Source organism: Pseudophryne corroboree, chromosome 7 (genome assembly GCF_028390025.1).
Source record: "Pseudophryne corroboree isolate aPseCor3 chromosome 7, aPseCor3.hap2, whole genome shotgun sequence".
Taxonomy (NCBI): Eukaryota; Metazoa; Chordata; class Amphibia; order Anura; family Myobatrachidae; genus Pseudophryne; species Pseudophryne corroboree.
Window position 1 is genome coordinate 42,657,320 of NC_086450.1, and position 19,549 is coordinate 42,676,868.

The 19,549-nt window shown below is 46.7% G+C and overlaps 1 protein-coding gene across 1 annotated transcript in view; it reads left to right on the forward strand.

Moving 5' to 3' along the window:
- The first annotated feature begins 8,786 nt into the window (after window positions 1–8,786).
- SLX9 (SLX9 ribosome biogenesis factor) overlaps window positions 8,787–19,549 on the forward strand; it is a 265,146-nt gene continuing 254,383 nt past the window's right edge. Inside the window, exon 1 of the mRNA XM_063933085.1 lies at window positions 8,787–9,047. Coding sequence (XP_063789155.1) covers window positions 8,889–9,047 — 159 coding nt within the window. The 5' untranslated portion in view covers window positions 8,787–8,888. The remainder of the gene's footprint in view (window positions 9,048–19,549) is intronic.

The following is a 19,549-nucleotide window of genomic DNA, read 5'->3' on the forward strand; positions in this document are numbered from 1 at the left end:
ATTACTGTGGGTGGGGGGACATTCTGCAAAGTGGGTGCAGCCTGAAAAAAAGTCTTCTAACCATGATTGGGAGCAGTAAATGAGTATGGATAAGAGATGCAGATCTTGTGCTGATCGTTTGAGTTAAGAGATATTATGGGATAAGCAATTCTGTAGAATACAGGTAACCAATGGCGGGACTGCCAGAGCGGAGCAGTAAACCATGAAGATTTAGCAGGAATCATGCATGTGAGACTTCAGCACCCAGCTGAGTATCGGGAACTCCAACGGAATCTGCATATCGAGGAGGCCAAAGCCTAATGGAGAGGTCAACGGGGGTTAGTGCTGACACTTCTAAATGGCTTTTCCAGCTGGGCAGAAACAGAGGTGGTATACCATACCGCCAGCAGGGAGGGTTGGTCGGTAGATTTTGAGTGACTTTTTGTCAGTTTGCTGTGAGGTGTTTTTTTTTTGTGCAACTGGAGCGGGGTTTCTGGTTACTTGGAAACACCTCCTAAGTGTACCACTGGTACCTGTCACATTCTGTGCTGAATATTGTGCATTATATTTAAGCCTTATTCTTATATATACCTTTTATATGGCGCTGTATACACCTTGTGGGCCCTAACAAATATATTTTGGTAATAGAAGCTGAATAACTTTTGTAACACTGTAAGGGTACAAGGTGCCGTTTCCTGGGGTAAATGGCAGCACGCAGCAGCTGAGGAATCACACAAGTCCAGTTTATGGTGCAACTGGCCACAGCCAGTTTATTAAACAGAAAATAAAACAAACACCAAAAGAAAATACCTTGCCTGTCCGGCACTAACTAAACACAAGACGTTCCTAACTATCACTAAACAAAAAACACAGAGTTCTCCAGTAAACACTGTATAGCTCACTTGTATAAAGAAGCGTGTTTCTCTCTTCAGAGAGTCTCCTGTCTCCTCAGGCAGTTTGCACACACTAATCAGGCTAGCAGCCCTAAAAGGCTCTTGCACAGCTGAAAGCCCTGATTAGCCCTCTGTGAGGCCAAAGACCCGAACTGGGCCCAATGTCTGGAACTTGCCCTATCTCTCTTTCAGGGCCCTTATCCAGCTTTTCCAATAAACTGAAAAGGTTCTGACAAAACAAAACATTTTCCTAGAAGTTTTCATTTTTCTAATACATGTAAGACAAGAACCTGGGACAAACATACCTGCCCTCAAACACTATTCCAGTGTTCTTGTCACATATCCCCCTCCCCTGTTTCGACCTAGGGGCCGGAACACTTGTAGCCCCCAAACAGGAGATGCGGGACAATGCATCTGCGTTGGCCAATTGTGTACCCGGTCTATGTTCAACAGTAAACTTAAAATCCTGCAATGCTAGAAACCATCTAGTTACCCGAGCATTCTGACCTCTATTTACATACATCCATTTTAAAGGGGCATGATCTGTCACTAGCCTGAATTGTCTACCCAAGAGGTAATATCTCAAGGCATCTAGTGCCCACTTAATGGCCAAAGCCTCCTTTTCCACAATGGCATACCTTTTTTCATGCTCATTGAGTTTCCTACTCAAATAAATGATAGGGTGTTCGTCCCCATCTCTGATTTGGGACAACACAGCCCCTATCCCTACCTCTGAGGCATCTGTCTGTACAACAAATTCTTTTGAAAAATCTGGTGTTATCAATACCGGTTGTGAACACAAAGCCACTTTTAATGTTTGGAACGCTTTTTCTGCATCAGGGTTCCATTTCACCATATTTGACTGCTTCCCTTTGGTAAGGTATGACAACGGCACTGCTGTGGTCGCAAAATTGGGAATAAACCGTCTATAGTACCCAGTTATTCCCAAAAAAGCCCTTACCTGTTTTTTATTTACTGGACGAGGCTAGTTTTGAATAGCATCAACTTTATTCATTTGGGGCCTAATCAGACCTCTGCCTATGGTGAAGCCCAAGTATTTGACCTCCTCCATTGCGAGGCAGCACTTCTTTGGGTTAACAGTTAACCCTGCCTCTCTGATTGAGTCCAGTATTGCTTGTACTTTAACCAAATGGGACCCCCAGTCTGTACTGTGAATTACCACATCATCTAAATAAGCAGCTGCATATTTTCTATGGGGCCTCAAAATTTTATCCATCGCCCGTTGAAAGGTTGCTGGAGCCCCATGCAACCCAAAGGGTAACATCTTATACTGGTATAGCCCCTCCGGAACCGAAAAGGCTGTTTTTTCTTTTGCGCTATCAGTCAAAGGTATTTGCCAGTAACCTTTGGTCAGGTCCAATGTGGTGAGAAACCTGGCTGTTCCCAGCCTTTCTATAAGCTCATCCACACGGGGCATGGGGTATGCGTTAAATTTGGACACCTCATTTAACTTACGAAAGTCATTACAAAAGCGTATGCTACCACCTGGCTTCGGGATGAGAACTATGGGACTGGACCACTCACTGTTAGATTCCTCTATGACTCCAAGTTCTTACATGGTTTTAACTTCTTTAGAAACAGCTTCTCGCTGAGCTTCAGGAATCCTATATGGCTTTAAATGGACCCTGACCCCTGGTTCTGTGACAATGTCATGTTTTGTTATGGTCGTTCGGCCAGGCAGCTCTGAAAATATCTCCCTATTTTGTATGAGAAATTATTTAACCTGATTGTTCTGATCAGCTGATAATGTCTCTGACACCTTTACTGCGGGAAGCAACCGAGGTGAAGACACCGAAGGGCAAGGCTCCGCTGACAGAGACAACCTATCTTTCCAGGGTTTGAATAAATTAACATGGTAGATTTGTTCGGGTTTTCTCTTTCCTGGCTGGTATACTTTGTAATTAACCTCATTCACTTTTTCCCTAATATCAAATGGACCCTGCCATCTAGCTAGGAATTTGCTTTCCACAGTGGGTACCAAAACAAGAACTCTATCTCCAGGAGCAAATTCCTGTATCTTGGCACTCCGGTTATATACCCTCTGTTGAGCACTTTGGGCCTGTTCCATGTGCTCTCTGACAATAGGTACCACGGCTGCAATCCTATCCTGCATTTGTGTTACATGTTCAATAACGCTTCTATAAGGAGTGGGCTGTTCTTCCCACGTCTCTTTGGCAATGTCCAACAACCCTCTGGGGTGTCTACCATACAACAAATCAAATGGAGAAAACCCCGTAGAGGACTGAGGAACTTCTCTGATGGCCATTAACAAGTAGGGCAACAAACAATCCCAGTTTTTCCCATCTCTATCAACAACCTTTTTTAACATACTTTTTAATGTTTTATTAAACCTTTCCACTAACCCGTCAGTTTGGGGATGGTAGATGGACGTCCTGAGGTGAGTGACCTTAAATAATTTGCACAATTCTTTCATGATCCTTGACATAAATGGAGTACCTTGGTCAGTCAAAATTTCTTTTGGTATTCCCACTCTACTAAAAACCTGCACCAGCTCCCTAGCTATCGCCTTGGTTGTGATAGTGCGTAAAGGGACAGCCTCAGGATATCGAGTGGCATAGTCCATAATTACCAGGATATACTGATGGCCCCGAGCGGACTTTAACAAGGGCCCCACGAGATCCATGGCTATTCTGTCAAACGGGACCTCTATAATAGGCATGGGAACTAGTGGGCTCCTGAAATGGGGTCTAGGGGCATGATACTGGCATTCAGGACAGGAAGAACAATATTCAGACACTTCTTTATAAACCCCTGGCCAAAAGAACCTTTGTGAAACTCTTTCAGTGGTTTTTTCTGCCCCTAAATGTCCTGCTGTAACGTGACTATGAGCTAAATCTAGTACCGTTCTCCGATAAGGCTGGGGAACTACCAGCTGTTCCACCACATCCTCACCCCTTTTGACAATGTGGTACAAGAGCTCATTACAGATGGCCATGTGGGGATACGTAACCCTGTCACCTGGTACCACAGGATCCCCATTAACAACCTTAACATTCTCTCTAGCCTTTATTAAGGTAGGATTCTTTAACTGTTCAGACGCAAACAGATCCTTCTTTACCTCCAGGTCAGGCACGCTTTCAGTTCTAACTACTATGTCTCTGTTCCCAGCAAGAGGGTCCTCACTGGACTCCCCATCTGTCACTTCCCCAGCCAAACTAGCAAAAGGCAAATGGTCAGAAAGTTCTGAAGACACACGTACATCCATAAAATCACTGGTATTATCAACTGGCTCTTTACTTCTCACATCTGTTGATAAACGTGATTCCCACAGTTTCCAAAAATGAGGAAAATCCCTCCCTATTATGGCCTCATGCACCAAGGTGGGGACCAGTCCTACTTTAACAATTGCTGACCCACAACAAGTTTCTATATTCACTTCAGCAGTGACATAATGTTGGGTATCCCCATGTATGCAAGTTACCCTAATAGGTATTTGCTGGACCTTTAAGGGGTTCACTAACCCAGCTTTCACGAGGGTAACTAAACTTCCTGAATCTAGCAAGGCCTCTACCCGGTTACCCTCTAAGAACACATCACACATTTGTTTTTCCAGCTCAGGTGAAGGTACCACAGTACAGGCTAACCTAGCAAAGAAAGACATTCTGCGACATTCAAAGGCAGCATCACATTGCATGGGTTCTTGCGTGACTGAGCAATTGGCAATAACATGACCTGGCATACCGCACCTAAAACATTTAACCACACGATTATCAACCCGTTTGGGCAGCATAGACCGTTCTAGCCCCATTGGCCTGTCTCCAGAGCTAGTGTTTACAGTCTCTCCAGCCTTGCGTTCTCTTAACCGCCCAGCAACGGTTTCCCACGGAACAGTCTTACCAGTCTTTACTGAAGGGCGCTGTCGAGGATCTATGGGTTGCTGGGTGGTCATCAGTATTTCCTCTGCCGCCAAATACCTCTCTACCATGTCCACTAATTGGTCAGCAGTATCCGGGTTTCCATGGCTCACCCACTTGCGCAGGACCACGGGCAAAGATCTCAAATAGCGGTCCATGACGACTCTTTCAACCATCTGGGGACCAGTTAATGTCTCTGGCTGTAACCATTTTTTTGTTATCTGAATAAGGTCATGCATCTGGGAGCGAGGAGGCTTCTCCATGGCGTACACCCAACGGTGCACCTGTTGTGCTCGTACTGACAGCGTGACTTCCAGGCGGGTCAGGATCTCAGTCTTTAGTTTATCATAGTCCCGAGCCTCAGCAGGGCTTAAATCAAAGTACGCTTTTTGGGGCTCACCTGACAGAAAAGGTGCCAGCAGACTGGCCCACTGTGCTTTCGGCCAGTTCTCACGCTCAGCAGTCCTTTTAAACGTGGTCAGGTAGGCCTCCACATCATCAGCCTCTGTCATTTTCTGCAGGAAGTGACTGGCCCGTATAGAACTAGAGCTGGTCGGAGCACTGATGGCCATATCCCCAATCCGGGCTGCAAGGCTCTGTACCACTTCTGTTAAGGCCTCTCTATCCTGACGCTGTTGCCTGTAAAGTTCGTCAATAGCCACCTGCTGCTGTCCTCCATTGCCACCTGCTGCTGTCTCCTATTTTCCTCCATTGCCACCTGCTGCTGTCTGTTGGCCTCCTGCTGAGCCGCTGTAGCTTGCAGCAAGGCTGTGAGCAGTTCCTCCATGTCGACAGACTTTTCAGGCGGCTTTGTAGCTGCTTTCACCCAGGACATATATCAAATCCTCAGGGCGAGTCTCAGTAACTTCACACTGGGCTGTATCTGCATAAACCACCGTTTTCTGCAGGTCTCATAAAGCTGCTGCTTTCACTTATGCGCAGAACGGCATGCTCGCATTCTCCACCAAGTTGTAACACTTAAGGGTACAAGGTGCCGTTTCCTGGGGTAAATGGCAGCACACAGCAGCTGAGGAATCACACAAGTCCAGTTTATGGTGCAATTGGCCACAGCCAGTTTATTAAACAGAAAATAAAACAAACACCAAAAGAAAATACCTTGCCTGTCTGGCACTTACTAAACACAAGACGTTCCTAACTATCACTAAACAAAAAACACAGAGTTCTCCAGTAAACACTGTATAGCTCACTTGTATAAAGAAGCGTGTTTCTCTCTTCAGAGAGTCTCCAGTCTCCTCAGGCAGTCTGCACACACTAATCAGGCTAGCAGCCCTAAAAGGCTCTTGCACAACTGAAAGCCCTGATTAGCCCTCTGTGAGGCCAAAGACCCGAACTGGGCCCAATGTCTGGAACTTGCCCTATCTCTCTTTCAGGGCCCTTATCCAGCTTTTCCAATAAACTGAAAAGGTTCTGACAAAACAAAACATTTTCCTAGAAGTTTTCATTTTTCTAATACATGTAAGACAAGAACCTGGGACAAACATACCTGCCCTCAAACACTATTCCAGTGTTCTTGTCACACTTTGTATAGTGTACCTGAGTAAAGGCTCTTTCTTATAAAGCAGTCCTATGTGCTTTTTGTCTTGACTCAATTAGTTCCAACATTTTGTGTTTCTTTGTCAATGGTGTGAGTCAGCATTAATGACTTTTTTTAATTGACTGCAGATTTAATTTTTATTTTTTTATTTTAGCACGACTGTGGAACCCAAATCCTTTTTGTCAAGAAGTCCTTGGATTTTAATTGATTGTTATATGGGTGAGAGACAATGAATTGAATTTTAGATTGTGATAAACTTTGTCATTTACTATTTGTGATGCCGCTGTTGTTATGTTATCATCCTGTTGTTGTGAATATGATGAAAAATGTAAACTTACTGAAATATTACCACAGCACTGTAATATTGTCCTGCGGTTCTATTGTCCCACACCATCATAGCTCAGGGTTTTTCTTTGTTATTATAGAAGTATTCACCTTATATTGATTACCAAGGTCTGTATAACTAAAGTACCCTCAAAAGTAAATATTCCCTATTATTAAAATGGTATGCAGTTAATTTGTCGATGGTCGAGATCCCGGCGGTCAGGATACCGACCCCGGGAATCCCGACCGCTGACAATGCTGACAGCCGGAATCTCGGCTAACAGGGTCTATTCCCACTCGCGGTATCCACGACACTCATAGAGTGGGAACCACAGAGTGCAGTAAGCCCGCAAGAGGCTGCCGGCATACTAACGGCCGGGATGCCGTTGATGGTATACTGATTGCCGGCATCCCGGCCGTCGGTATATCATACTGATCACATTATTATTATCTTTATATTTTTATGGTTCCACCAGGTGTCTACAGTACCATACAGGGATTATACATATTACCAATATATAGAATAACTATAACAAATCCATAGAACGCAGGGTGGAATGAAAGGGGGAAGCGAGTATGAAAGCTACTCATTATCATACTTCCTAATTGTCACGCCAGTCCCACTTTTTGTGGCCCCACCCATGGGCCACAGTGGCCTGTGGGGAAAGGGGGGGGGGTGAGTTGGGAAGGGGAGCACTGTTACCGTTGCTCTCACAGCAGCTGGTGAATAGCTTGCACTGCGTCTGTTCACAATGCGGGGAGAGTCTGGGGTCAGCCCAGCATCTCTGGAAGTGCTGGACACACCCCTAGAGTGATAAAAATGGGGGGGGGGGGGTCATGATGCCCCCTTTCTGCGCCACGCCATCGGCGCATGCTGAGCCCCGAATTTACACTGCAAAATGTCTGGTGGTATGTGTTATAGCTAATGAAAGCAAGTAACTAAAAATTTCTAGGGGAGAGGAGTATTATGTTAATCAGAATTCGACAAGTGGGTGTACACACAAGATCAGAGTTGCTGGTAGGAAATGGGAGACAGGGGAAAAGGGGAACATGTGCACTGGTGACGGTTATAGTGCTAGGACTAGCGAATAAGAGAGAAGGGCTCTGCCAGTAAGGGCTTCCAATCTACTGAGAGGGCCATACCCAGGAGGGTGAACTGAAAAGAGAGTAGGTGGGATGTCAGATTTGTATATTAATGAGTTATGAAGAAGCTGCTAGGCTTTTAGGAAGAGGTAAGTCTTAAGGGATCATGTGAAGGTATGGATACTGGAAGAGAGTCTTATAGGAAGAGGTAATGTGTTCCAGAGCAGTTGGGCAGCACAGGAGAAATCTTGGATGCTGGAGTGAGAGGTGTCCAGAGGTAAGGTAATGCGGGGGACAGTGAGCTGAGAAGGAGGAAAGGAGCGTGAACAGAAATGAGGCTGGAGACGTAAGGTTGGTCCTTCCCTTTGTACAGTAACAAAACTACTCAGTATAATGCAAAACAACAACATTTTATCTATGCTAGATTTTAAAGAAACCTATAACTGAAACCCGACAAAGGCCTTAAAGAAAAATGTCTTCTAACTTTCAGGATCATTTGTAGCCATTTATATTGAAGTCATATTTATATTTCCCTCTCCTTTGGAGGAATACCGTAACCACATCCAAGTAGGCCAAGCTCAAAGTAATTTATTTGTCTGACATGCTTGAAAAATATAATAAAAGTCAAAATCTATGGAAGATCCATTTCTTAGGTATGCAATTGTCAACTCAGGGTAGCACATGAATTCTATATACAGTATATAAAATTCTGTGTGCGTGTTATATATATATATATATATATATATATATATATATTATGCGCATACCCTCCAACATGACCTGCCCCACTAGGTACAAAATGCTCTGTTTCTGGACTTCCCTCTTAATTTTTTATTGCCATCACCTGTAAAGAAACAGCTTTCTTATCATTGAGCTAGTTCAACACAGGTGATGGAAATCATAAATTAAGAGGGAAGTCCAGGAACAGAGCATTTTGTACCTAGTGGTGCGGGTCATGTTGGAGGGTCTGTGTATATATATGTATATATATAGATCTATCGAATTTTATGATTTTTACACGGAAGAACTGAAGAGACCACAATCGCACCCGGAACGCGTTAGCATAACACCGGGGAAGGGGGAAGTATATGTTACCCGGACCGTTGCCGTGGAGACGCGGCTCTCTCTTATTTCCGTGCTGCCAGTGCTGCCAGCAATATGGTTGGCAAAATAAAACGTGCTCGGCAGAAGCTCCACCATGCTGCTGTGCGAGTCGCTTCCCCGGGGGAGAATGTGCTGTGTGCCCCGGAGTACAAGGCGCCCAGTCCCGCGGAGCTGTCGGGAGCCCTGGCGTGGAGCAAGCCGCTGGGGGGGAAGGTGAGAGCCCGTCTGGCTGCTGGGGGGTGGGGAGGAGAGATCCAGTACAGGGGTGAGGTGTGTGTATGGGCATGTCTCCCTGCAGCTGCCACCGCTGTCCGGCCTGTGGCCTCACTTCTGTTACCTTTCTGTGCAGTGTTGCCAACTGTGAAATGAAAAGCAATCAACTGATGACTAAAAAAAAAGCCCAAACCATTCCTAAAAAGCGACCCAAAAAGCCCAACTTAAGTCTTTAGTTTTTCTAATTAAAATACATATAATTATAAGTACTAAGGGGGTCATTCTGACCAGTTCGCTCGCTGCTTTTTATCGAAGCCGAGCAAACAAACGGGTCCCTACTGCGCGGCGCCAGCGCATGCCAGACTGCAAAAGGCCATAGCAGGGCTGTGATCGCCTCTGCTTGATTGACAGGCAGAGGTGGTCGCTGGGCGGAACGCCGCCGTTTAGGTGGAGCAGTCCGGCCAATGCAGGCGTGGCCGGGGACCGTTGGAGGGCGTCCGTGGCTGCGTGACGTCACATGCAGCTGCTGTGGGCTGGGGAGTGATGAGTAGCTCCCAGCCAGCACGCTAAAGCTGCGCTAGTCGGGAGCTACTCTTGAAGTGCAAAGGCATCGCCGCTTTGCAACGCCTTTGCACTTCTGCGAGGGGGGGGGGGGGGCGGCACTGACATGCAGGGCGGACTAGCCCTGTGCTGGGCGTCCCCCTGCATGTCATTGTGAATGATCGTAGCTATGCTAAATTTAGCACAGCTACGATCGACTCTGAAGACCCCCAATGTCTGGCTACTACTCAGTGTTATCTCAGCTGCTGCTGGATGGACTGAAGACAAGTTCTGGAACTTGAAGTCAAGTGGACAGCTTTCAGTTTCTTGAACTTTTTCTTCTGGTATCTGGTTCTCCAGTCGGGATGATAATGATATCCCGGCGGACAGGATGCTGGCTGTCAACATACCAAGAGCGGAATCCCGGCAGCGGGTCAAGCGCAAAGAGTCCGCTTGTGGGCTCGGTGGCTTGCTGCACTCACCACAGGTTTTATTCCCACTCTGTGGGTCTTGTGTACACCCACGAGTGGGAAAACCCGTGGCGAGTGCTGTTGGCATTCCCGTCTGCCAGAATTTCAGCTTTAGGATCCTGAACGCCGGGATCTCGACAGCCGGGTTATCTACATCCCCTCCAGTCTGTGGTAGACATTATGGGCCTTTTTCAGACCCTGACACAAACGGGCAAAAATAATCGCAAACAACCGATTTTCAGCCATCTGCGTATGCTATCATGATGCGATCGCATTACAGCATTGTGGGGGAGTGTCAGGGGAAATGCAGGCGTGTCATGGCCGTTTTCGGGGCCGACCAATGATGTCGCCTGCGTTTCATGCGACAGGACACATGGCGGCGGTGCCCCTGCTTATGCAGTTGTGCTACATAGGCAGGGGTCAACCTCTTTTTGAATTGCGATCGCATCACGGGGAGGCACCACACATGCTGGGTGGCCTTGCCCTGTGTGATTTTGGTGGTTGCAAAGTTTGCTAAAATAGCAAAATCTGCAACCAACTCTGAATAATCTCCTTAAGGCCCATACACACTGGGCGATTTTGAGCTGAAAGCAGGTCACTTTTGGTATGTTGAGCTGCTTTCAGCTCAAAGCCGCCCAGTGTGTATGCCCAAACGATGAGCGGTGAGCGCTGATGAGCGCTCCCGCTTCATCGCTGGCGGCCGCCGTTCATCTACTGGTATTATCAGTAGATGAACGGCGGGGTGAACGGCTTTCCATAGCGTCCTGCTATAGAAAGCCGCTCACCCCTGCTGATATCGCTGGGCAGTGGGGAAAAGCGGGGTGAACGGCTTTCCATAGCGTCCTGCTATAGAAAGCCGCTCACCCCTGGTGACATCGCTGGGAAGGGGGGAAAGCGTGTGTATGTACTGAGCACTTTTCAGCCCAGGGGTGTCAGTGATCATCGCTATGCATACACGCTGGGTAAAAACGCCAAGTGTGTATGGACCTTTAGTTTGCAGAAAAGAACTTTGCTTACTATAATTTCTCTGACGTCCTAGTGGATGCTGGGGACTCCGTAAGGACCATGGGGAATAGACGGCTCCGCAGGAGACTGGGCACATCTAAAGAAAGATTTAGGACTATCTGGTGTGCACTGGCTCCTCCCCCTATGACCCTCCTCCAAGCCTCAGTTAGATTTCTGTGCCCGGCTGAGCTGGATGCACACTAGGGGCTCTCCTGAGCTCCTAGAAGAAAGTATAGTTTAGGTTTTTTATTTTCAGTGAGACCTGCTGGCAACAGGCTCACTGCAACGAGGGACTAAGGGGAGAAGAAGCGAACCTACCTAAGTGGTGGTAGCTTGGGCTTCTTAGGCTACTGGACACCATTAGCTCCAGAGGGATCGTACACAGGACCCGACCTCGTCGTCCGTTCCCGGAGCCGCGCCGCCGTCCCCCTTACAGAGCCAGAAACAAGAAGGTGGTCCGGAAAATCGGCGGCTGAAGACTTCTGTCTTCTCCAAGGTAGCGCACAGCACTGCAGCTGTGCGCCATTGCTCCTCATGCACACCACAGTCCCTGAGCAGCAATAATAACACCTTGGCTGGCAAAACTAACACCATATATAGCCCCAGAGGCTATATAGGTGTATATTAACCCCTGCCAGAAACGATAAAATAGCGGGAGAAAGCCCGCCGAAAAAGGGGCGGAGCCAACTCCCTCAGCACACTAGCGCCATTATTCCCTCACAGCTTCGCTGGAAGGAAGCTCCCTGGCTCTCCCCTGCAGTCCTGCACTACAGAAAGGGTAAAAAAGAGAGGGGGGGCACAATTTAGGCGCTATATATATATATATATATATATATATATATATATATATATATATATATATATATATATATATATATATATATATATATATATATATATATATATATATAGGCAGCTATAGGGGAAAACACTCTGTATAGTGATATCCCTGTGTTATATAGCGCCCTGGTGTGTGCTGGCATACTCTCCCTCTGTCTTCCCAAAGGGCTTTGTGGGGTCCTGTCCTCTGTAAGAGCATTCCCTGTGTGTCTGCTGTGTGTCGGTACTGCTGTGTCGACATGTATGATGAGGATAATGATGTGGAGCAAATGCCTGTGAATGTGATGTCACCCCCTGCGGGGTCGACACCAGTGTGGATGGACTTATGGAAGGAATTACGTGACAGTGTCAGCTCCTTACATAAAAGGTTTGACGACATAGGACAGCCGGCTACTCAGCTTGTGCCTGTCCAAGCGTCTCAAATGTCATCAGGGGCTATAAAACGCCCGCTACCTCAGATGACAGATACAGATGTCGACACGGATACCGACTCCAGTGTCGACGATGATGAGACGAGTGTACCCTCCAATAGATCCACCCGTTATATGATTGAGGCTATGAAAAATGTATTACACATTTCTGATGATACCCCAGGTACCACAAAAAAGGGTATTATGTTTGGTGAGAAAAAACTACCAGTAGTTTTTCCTGCATCTGACGAATTAAATGAGGTGTGTGAGGAAGCGTGGTCTTCCCCAGATAAGAAATTGATCATTTCTAAACGGTTAATGGCTGCGTACCCTTTCCCGCCAGAGGATAGGTCACGCTGGGAAACTCCCCCTAGGGTAGATAAAGCGCTGACACGCTTATCAAAGAAGGTGGCACTACCGTCTCCGGATACGGCCGCCCTAAAAGAACCTGCTGATAGAAAGCAGGAAAGTACCCTAAAAGCTATATACACACACACGGGCATTATATTGAGACCCGCTATTGCATCAGCTTGGATGTGCAGTGCTGCTGCTGCGTGGTCAGACTCCCTGTCGGAAAACATTGATACCATGGATAGGGACAATATTTTGCTAACGATTGACCATATTAAAGACGCGGTCTTATACATGCGTGATGCACAGAGGGATATTTGCCGGCTGGCATCAAAAATAAGCGCTATGTCCATTGCCGCCAGACGGGGGTTATGGACTAGGCAATGGTCAGGTGATGCAGACTCCAAGCGGCAAATGGAAGTTTTACCCTATAAAGGGGTGGAACTTTTTGGGGAAGGTCTTTCAGACCTCGTTTCCACAGCTACTGCTGGGAAATCGACTTTTTTGCCACAGGCTACCCCACAGCAAAAGAAAGCACCGTATTATCAGGTACAGTCCTTTCGGCCCCAGAAAAATAAGCGGGCTAGAGGCTCATCCTTTCTGCCGAGGGGCAGAGGAAGGGGGAAAAAGCTGCAGCGCACAGCTAGTTCCCAGGAGCAGAAGTCCTCCCCTGCGTCCGGTAAGTCCACAGCATGACGCTGGAGCTGCTCAGGCGGAATCGGGAACGGTGGGGGCGCGTCTCAGGTTTTTCAGCACACAGTGGGCTCTCTCACAAGTGGATCCCTGGGTCCTTCAAGTAGTATCTCAGGGGTACAGGCTGGAATTCGAGACGTCTCCCCCTCCCGCCGTTTCCTAAAATCTGCCTTGCCGGCAACTCCCTCTGCCAGGGAGGCAGTGTTGGTGGCTATTCAAAAACTGTATTCACAGAAAGTGATCGTCAAGGTACCCCTCCTTCAACAAGGAAAGGGTTACTACTCCACAATGTTTGTGGTACCGAAACCGGACGGTTCGGTGAGACCCATCTTAAATTTAAAAGCCTTGAACACTTATATCAAAAGGTTCAAGTTCAAGATGGAATCGCTCAGGGCGGTTATTGCGAGCCTGGAGGAGGGGGATTACATGGTATCCCTGGACATCAAGGATGCATACCTGCATGTCCCCATTTACCCTCCGCACCAGGAGTACCTCAGATTTGTGCTACAGGACTGTCACTATCAGTTCCAGACGCTGCCGTTTGGGTTATCCACGGCACCGAGGGTCTTTACCAAGGTAATGGCCGAAATGATGATACTCCTTCGCAAGAAGGGAGTTTTAATTATCCCGTACTTGGACGATCTCCTGATAAAGGCGAGGTCCAAAGAACAGTTGATAGGGGGGGTGGCACTTTCTCAGGAAGTGCTACAACAGCACGGCTGGATTCTAAACATTCCAAAGTCACAGCTGGTCCCGACGACACGTCTTCTGTTCCTGGGAATGATTCTGGACACAGACCAGAAAAGAGTGTTTCTTCCACTGGAAAAAGCAGAGGAATTGTCATCTCTGGTCAGAGACATCCTAAAACCAGGAAAAGTGTCGGTACATCAATGCACACGAGTCCTGGGAAAAATGGTAGCTTCGTACGAAGCAATTCCATTCGGAAGGTTCCACGCAAGGACGTTCCAGTGGGACCTGTTGGACAAATGGTCCGGGTCCCATCTCCAGATGCAACAGCGGATAACCCTATCGGCCAGAACCAGGGTGTCGCTGCTGTGGTGGCTGCAGAGGGCTCATCTACTAGAGGGCCGCAGATTCGGAATACAGGACTGGGTCCTGGTGACCACGGATGCCAGCCTTCGGGGCTGGGGGGCAGTCACAAAGGGAAGAAATTTCCAGGGACTGTGGTCAAATCAGGAGATTTCTCTTCACATAAATATCCTGGAGTTAAGGGCCATTTACAATGCCCTAAGCCAGGCAAGACCCCTGCTTCAAAACCAGCCGGTACTGATCCAGTCAGACAACATCACGGCGGTCGGCCCATGTAAACAGACAGGGCGGCACAAGAAGCAGGATGGCGATGGCAGAAGCCACAAGGATTCTCAGATGTGTTAGCACTGACGGCAGTGTTCATTCCGGGAGTGGACAACTGGGAAGCAGACTTCCTCAGCAGACACGACCTCCACCCGGGAGAATGGGGACTTCATCCAGAAGTTTTCCAAATGCTGGTCAACCGGTGGGAAAAACCACAGGTAGACATGATGGCGTCCCGCCTCAACAAGAAGTTGAAAAGATATTGCGCCCGGTCAAGAGACCCTCAGGCGATAGCGGTGGACGCTCTAGTGACACCATGGGTGTACCAGTCGGTTTATGTGTTTCCTCCTCTACCTCTCATACCCAAGGTACTGAGAATAATAAGAAGGCGAGGAGTGAAAACCATACTCGTGGTTCCGGATTGGCCAAGAAGAGCTTGGTACCCGGAACTTCAAGAGATGCTTACAGAGGACCCTTGGCCTCTACCGCTCAGACAAGACCTGCTGCAGCAGGGACCCTGTCTGTTCCAAGACTTACCGCGGCTGCGTTTGACGGCATGGCGGTTGAACACCGGATCCTGAAGGAAAAGGGTATTCCGGAGGAAGTCATCCCTACCCTGATCAAAGCCAGGAAGGATGTCACCGCAAAACATTATCACCGCATTTGGCGAAAATACGTTGCTTGGTGTGAGGCCATGAAGGCCCCGACGGAGGAATTTCAACTGGGTCGATTCCTGCAAGCAGGGGTGACGTTGGGCCTCAAATTGGGGTCCATAAAGGTCCAGATTTCGGCTCTGTCGATTTTCTTCCAAAAAGGACTGGCTTCACTGCCCGAAGTTCAGACTTTTGTCAAAGGAGTACTGCATATTCAGCCTCCTTTTGTGCCCCCAGTGGCACCTTGGGATCTCAATGTGGTTTTGGCATTCCTGAAATCACATTGGTTCGAACCACTTAAGACTGTGGATTTAAAATATCTCACGTGTAAAGTGGTCATGCTGTTGGCCTTGGCGTCGGCCAGGCGGGTTTCAGAATTGGCGGCTTTGTCTTGTAAAAGCCCTTATCTGATTTTCCATATGGATAGGGCAGAATTGAGGACTCGTCCTCAGTTTCTCCCGAAGGTGGTCTCCGCTTTTCACTTGAACCAACCTATTGTGGTGCCTGCGGCTACTAGGGACTTGGAGGATTCCAAGTTGCTGGACGTAGTCAGGGCCCTAAAAATTTATATTTCCAGGACGGCTGGAGTCAGAAAGACTGACTCGCTGTTTATCCTGTATGCACCCACCAAGCTGGGTGCTCCTGCTTCTAAGCAGTCTATTGCGCGCTGGATTTGTAGCACTATTCAGTTGGCGCATTCTGCGGTAGGCTTACCGCAGCCTAAATCTGTAAAAGCCCATTCCACACGGAAGGTGGGCTCATCTTGGGCGGCTGCCCGAGGGGTCTCGGCTTTACAACTTTGCCGAGCAGCTACTTGGTCGGGGGCAAACACGTTTGCAAAATTCTACAAATTTGATACCCTGGCTGAGGAGGACCTGGAATTCTCTCATTCGGTGCTGCAGAGTCATCCGCACTCTCCCGCCCGTTTGGGAGCTTTGGTATAATCCCCATGGTCCTTACGGAGTCCCCAGCATCCACTAGGACGTCAGAGAAAATAAGATTTTACTCACCGGTAAATCTATTTCTCGTAGTGGATGCTGGGCGCCCGTCCCAAGTGCGGATTGTCTGCAATACTTGTACATAGTTATTGTTACAAAAATCTGGTTTTGTTGTGAGCCATCTCTTCAGAGGCTCCAATTGTTATCATACTGTTAACCGGGGTTCCTATCACGTGTTATATGGTGTGATTGGTGTGGCTGGTATGAGTCTTACCCGGGATTCAAAATCCTTCCTTATTGTGTCAGCTCTTCCGGGCACAGTTCCTAACTGAGGCTTGGAGGAGGGTCATAGGGGGAGGAGCCAGTGCACACCAGATAGTCCTAAATCTTTCTTTAGATGTGCCCAGTCTCCTGCGGTGCCGTCTATTCCCCATGGTCCTTACGGAGTCCCCAGCATCCACTACGGACTACGAGAAATAGATTTACCGGTGAGTAAAATCTTATTTTTTCCATTGTTTTAGAAAAATGCAGCCATTTGACACAATTTAAGACCCCCAAATTCATCTATTCATCCACAGCTTCTAACCTATGTCTTTGTGAGGATCTGTGTTGAATGAATGGCTACTTCTGATGGTCGGTGCCATCTGTACCTATAGAATTTTTTTTTTTCTAAATAGCCCCAAAACAAGCAGCACAATAAATATTAAGCCCAAAAACAAGCAACAAGCAACCATCAAAAAAATAAAGCAACTTGGAAATAAAGAAGAAGCCCAATTCCGCTTGTTATAAGCTGAATTGGCAACTATGTCTCTGTGCTGAGCCCTGGTGCCCCAGCCTGGGATCCCTTACACATTGTGATAAGTGCATGGTGATAAACGCACCAGCCAATCAGCTTCAATATGTAAATTAATAGTTAGGAGTTGATTGGCTGGTGTGTTTATCACCTTGCATTAATCACTGGTTTATCACTTCCTTATGCCTTCTCCATGTTAACACATCTGCCCCCCCCCCCCTCTATGTGTGTAATGTATATTCTGGCCTGTAGCAGTGTTAGGAGGGGTGTGGTTCGTTGGCTCGACAATAACTAGGTTGACCACTATTGGTCGACAGTGACTAGGTCGACACCTGAAATAGGTTGACACGGTCATTAGGTCGACATGGAAAAGGTCAACATGACAAAAGGTCAGCATGAGTTTATTTTTTTCTGTGTCGTTTTCACTCATGTTGACCGTTTCATGCGTTCACTTGTGCTATGTTGACCTAAAGACCATGTCGACCAGTAGTGCTTGACCTAATGCATGTCGACCTAAAGGCCGGATACCGTTAGGAGCTACACCCAGCTTTTGCCATGAATCATGATGGCACGGGGCAAGATGAATAAACTGTTACCGCTCGCACATTGCCCGTCGTCTCTGTAATAAATGACACTTGTCCTTCCGGCAGCTTGTTTCCAGCTGACCCATAGAAGTGTGCACACAAATCTGCCATGTTGGAGTACTGCTATAAACGCTGATGTACACTGACAAAACTAAATGCTATCCAGATGATAAGTCTACAGTCAGTATCTTCAAAACCGTGCAGTGTGTGCTGTACGTTCATTTGTGTATTATCTTTACTATATGCTTTGCTGTAAGTGAGCTGCTGCTATATGATATACCATCATCACTTCTCTCCCCACTATGGAGCTACTCCCCTGCTCTGCAATGTAACATCAGAATGCAGAGCCTGATATTACACACACTGCTGCTTCATTTTTATTGTCCCCGTGGGATACGGTCGTTGGGTCGACCCAACTTAGGTCGACATGTACTAGGTTGACAGGTCAAAAAGTCGACACGAGTTTTGTAAAAAAAAAAAAAAAACCCTTAAATTTTTTGGCTCTTTTCATACTTAGCGATCTACGTGGACTACGATTGGAACGGTAACAGAGCGAAGCAAGCCATGCGATCGGACACAGTGCACTAATTCGGGTTCCCCTACGGAGAAAACGTCACCAAAAACACTCAAATCTCAAGTCGACCTTTTGACCTGTCGACCTAATGCATGTCGACCTAATGGCAATGTCGACCTTCAGTGGTTGCCCTAATGAGTGTCGACCTAAGTTGGGTCGGCTCAACGACCCATACCCGTCCCCGTCAAGCCCATGAAAATCCATTGATGATCTCCTTTGCTGCACCCCATCAATCCTACCCGGTGGCCGGTTACCAACGTGGGATAGGCCTGCTATTATGGAACTATATGCTGTTCCTCCAGTGTCTTCCCTCCTGAGTAGGCTGGGACTTGTAGTCATGAAATAGCTGGAAAGCCACAGGATGGCATTTGAGTTCGATTCTTCTGGTATTCCCAGTCTTTTGTCTGTCTGTCTGTCTGTCTGTGTGTGTGTGTGTGTGTGTGTGTGTATATATATATATATATATAATATATATATATAAATATAGCAAAGTCACAGAACCGAGTCCCGGGAAGCCGCACTGACACTCTCCATTAGTTAAAAACAGGTGTCCGGTTAATTCATAAATAAAGTCACATGCCAAACACTCGGGATGAGGTTTAAGACAGAACCAGCACTCTGTGTAGTTTGCAAGATAGATTTTACTCCAAGCTGTGTTCCAAACATAGGTAATCACATCGACATCAGCATGAAAGACAAAGGCATATACTCATCACTGGTAACTTCCCAAACAGCCGTGTTCGGTGAACAACCTTCCTCAGGGGAATAACCATGTATACGGTCTAGCTGCCATGTGAAAAAGTGCTCACACAAGCACTTTTTCACATGGCAGCTAGACCGTATACATGGTTATTCCCCTGAGGAAGGTTGTTCACCGAAAACGGCTGTTTGGGAAGTTACCAGTGATGAGTATATGCCTTTGTCTTTCATGCTGATGTCGATGTGATTACCTATGTTTGGAACACAGCTTGGAGTAAAATCTATCTTGCAAACTACACAGAGTGCTGGTTCTGTCTTAAACCTCATCCCGAGTGTTTGGCATGTGACTATATATATATATATAATGTGTGTGTGTGTATATATATATATATATATATATATATATATGTGTATGTATATATGTGAGTGTGTGTGTGTGTATATATATATATATATATATATATATATATATATATATATATATGTGTGTGTATGTATATATATGTGTGTGTGTGTGTGTGTGTGTGTATGTATATATATATATATATATATATATATATATATATATATATATATATATATATATATATATATATATATATATATATATATATTTACATAAAAAAAAATTACCTCGC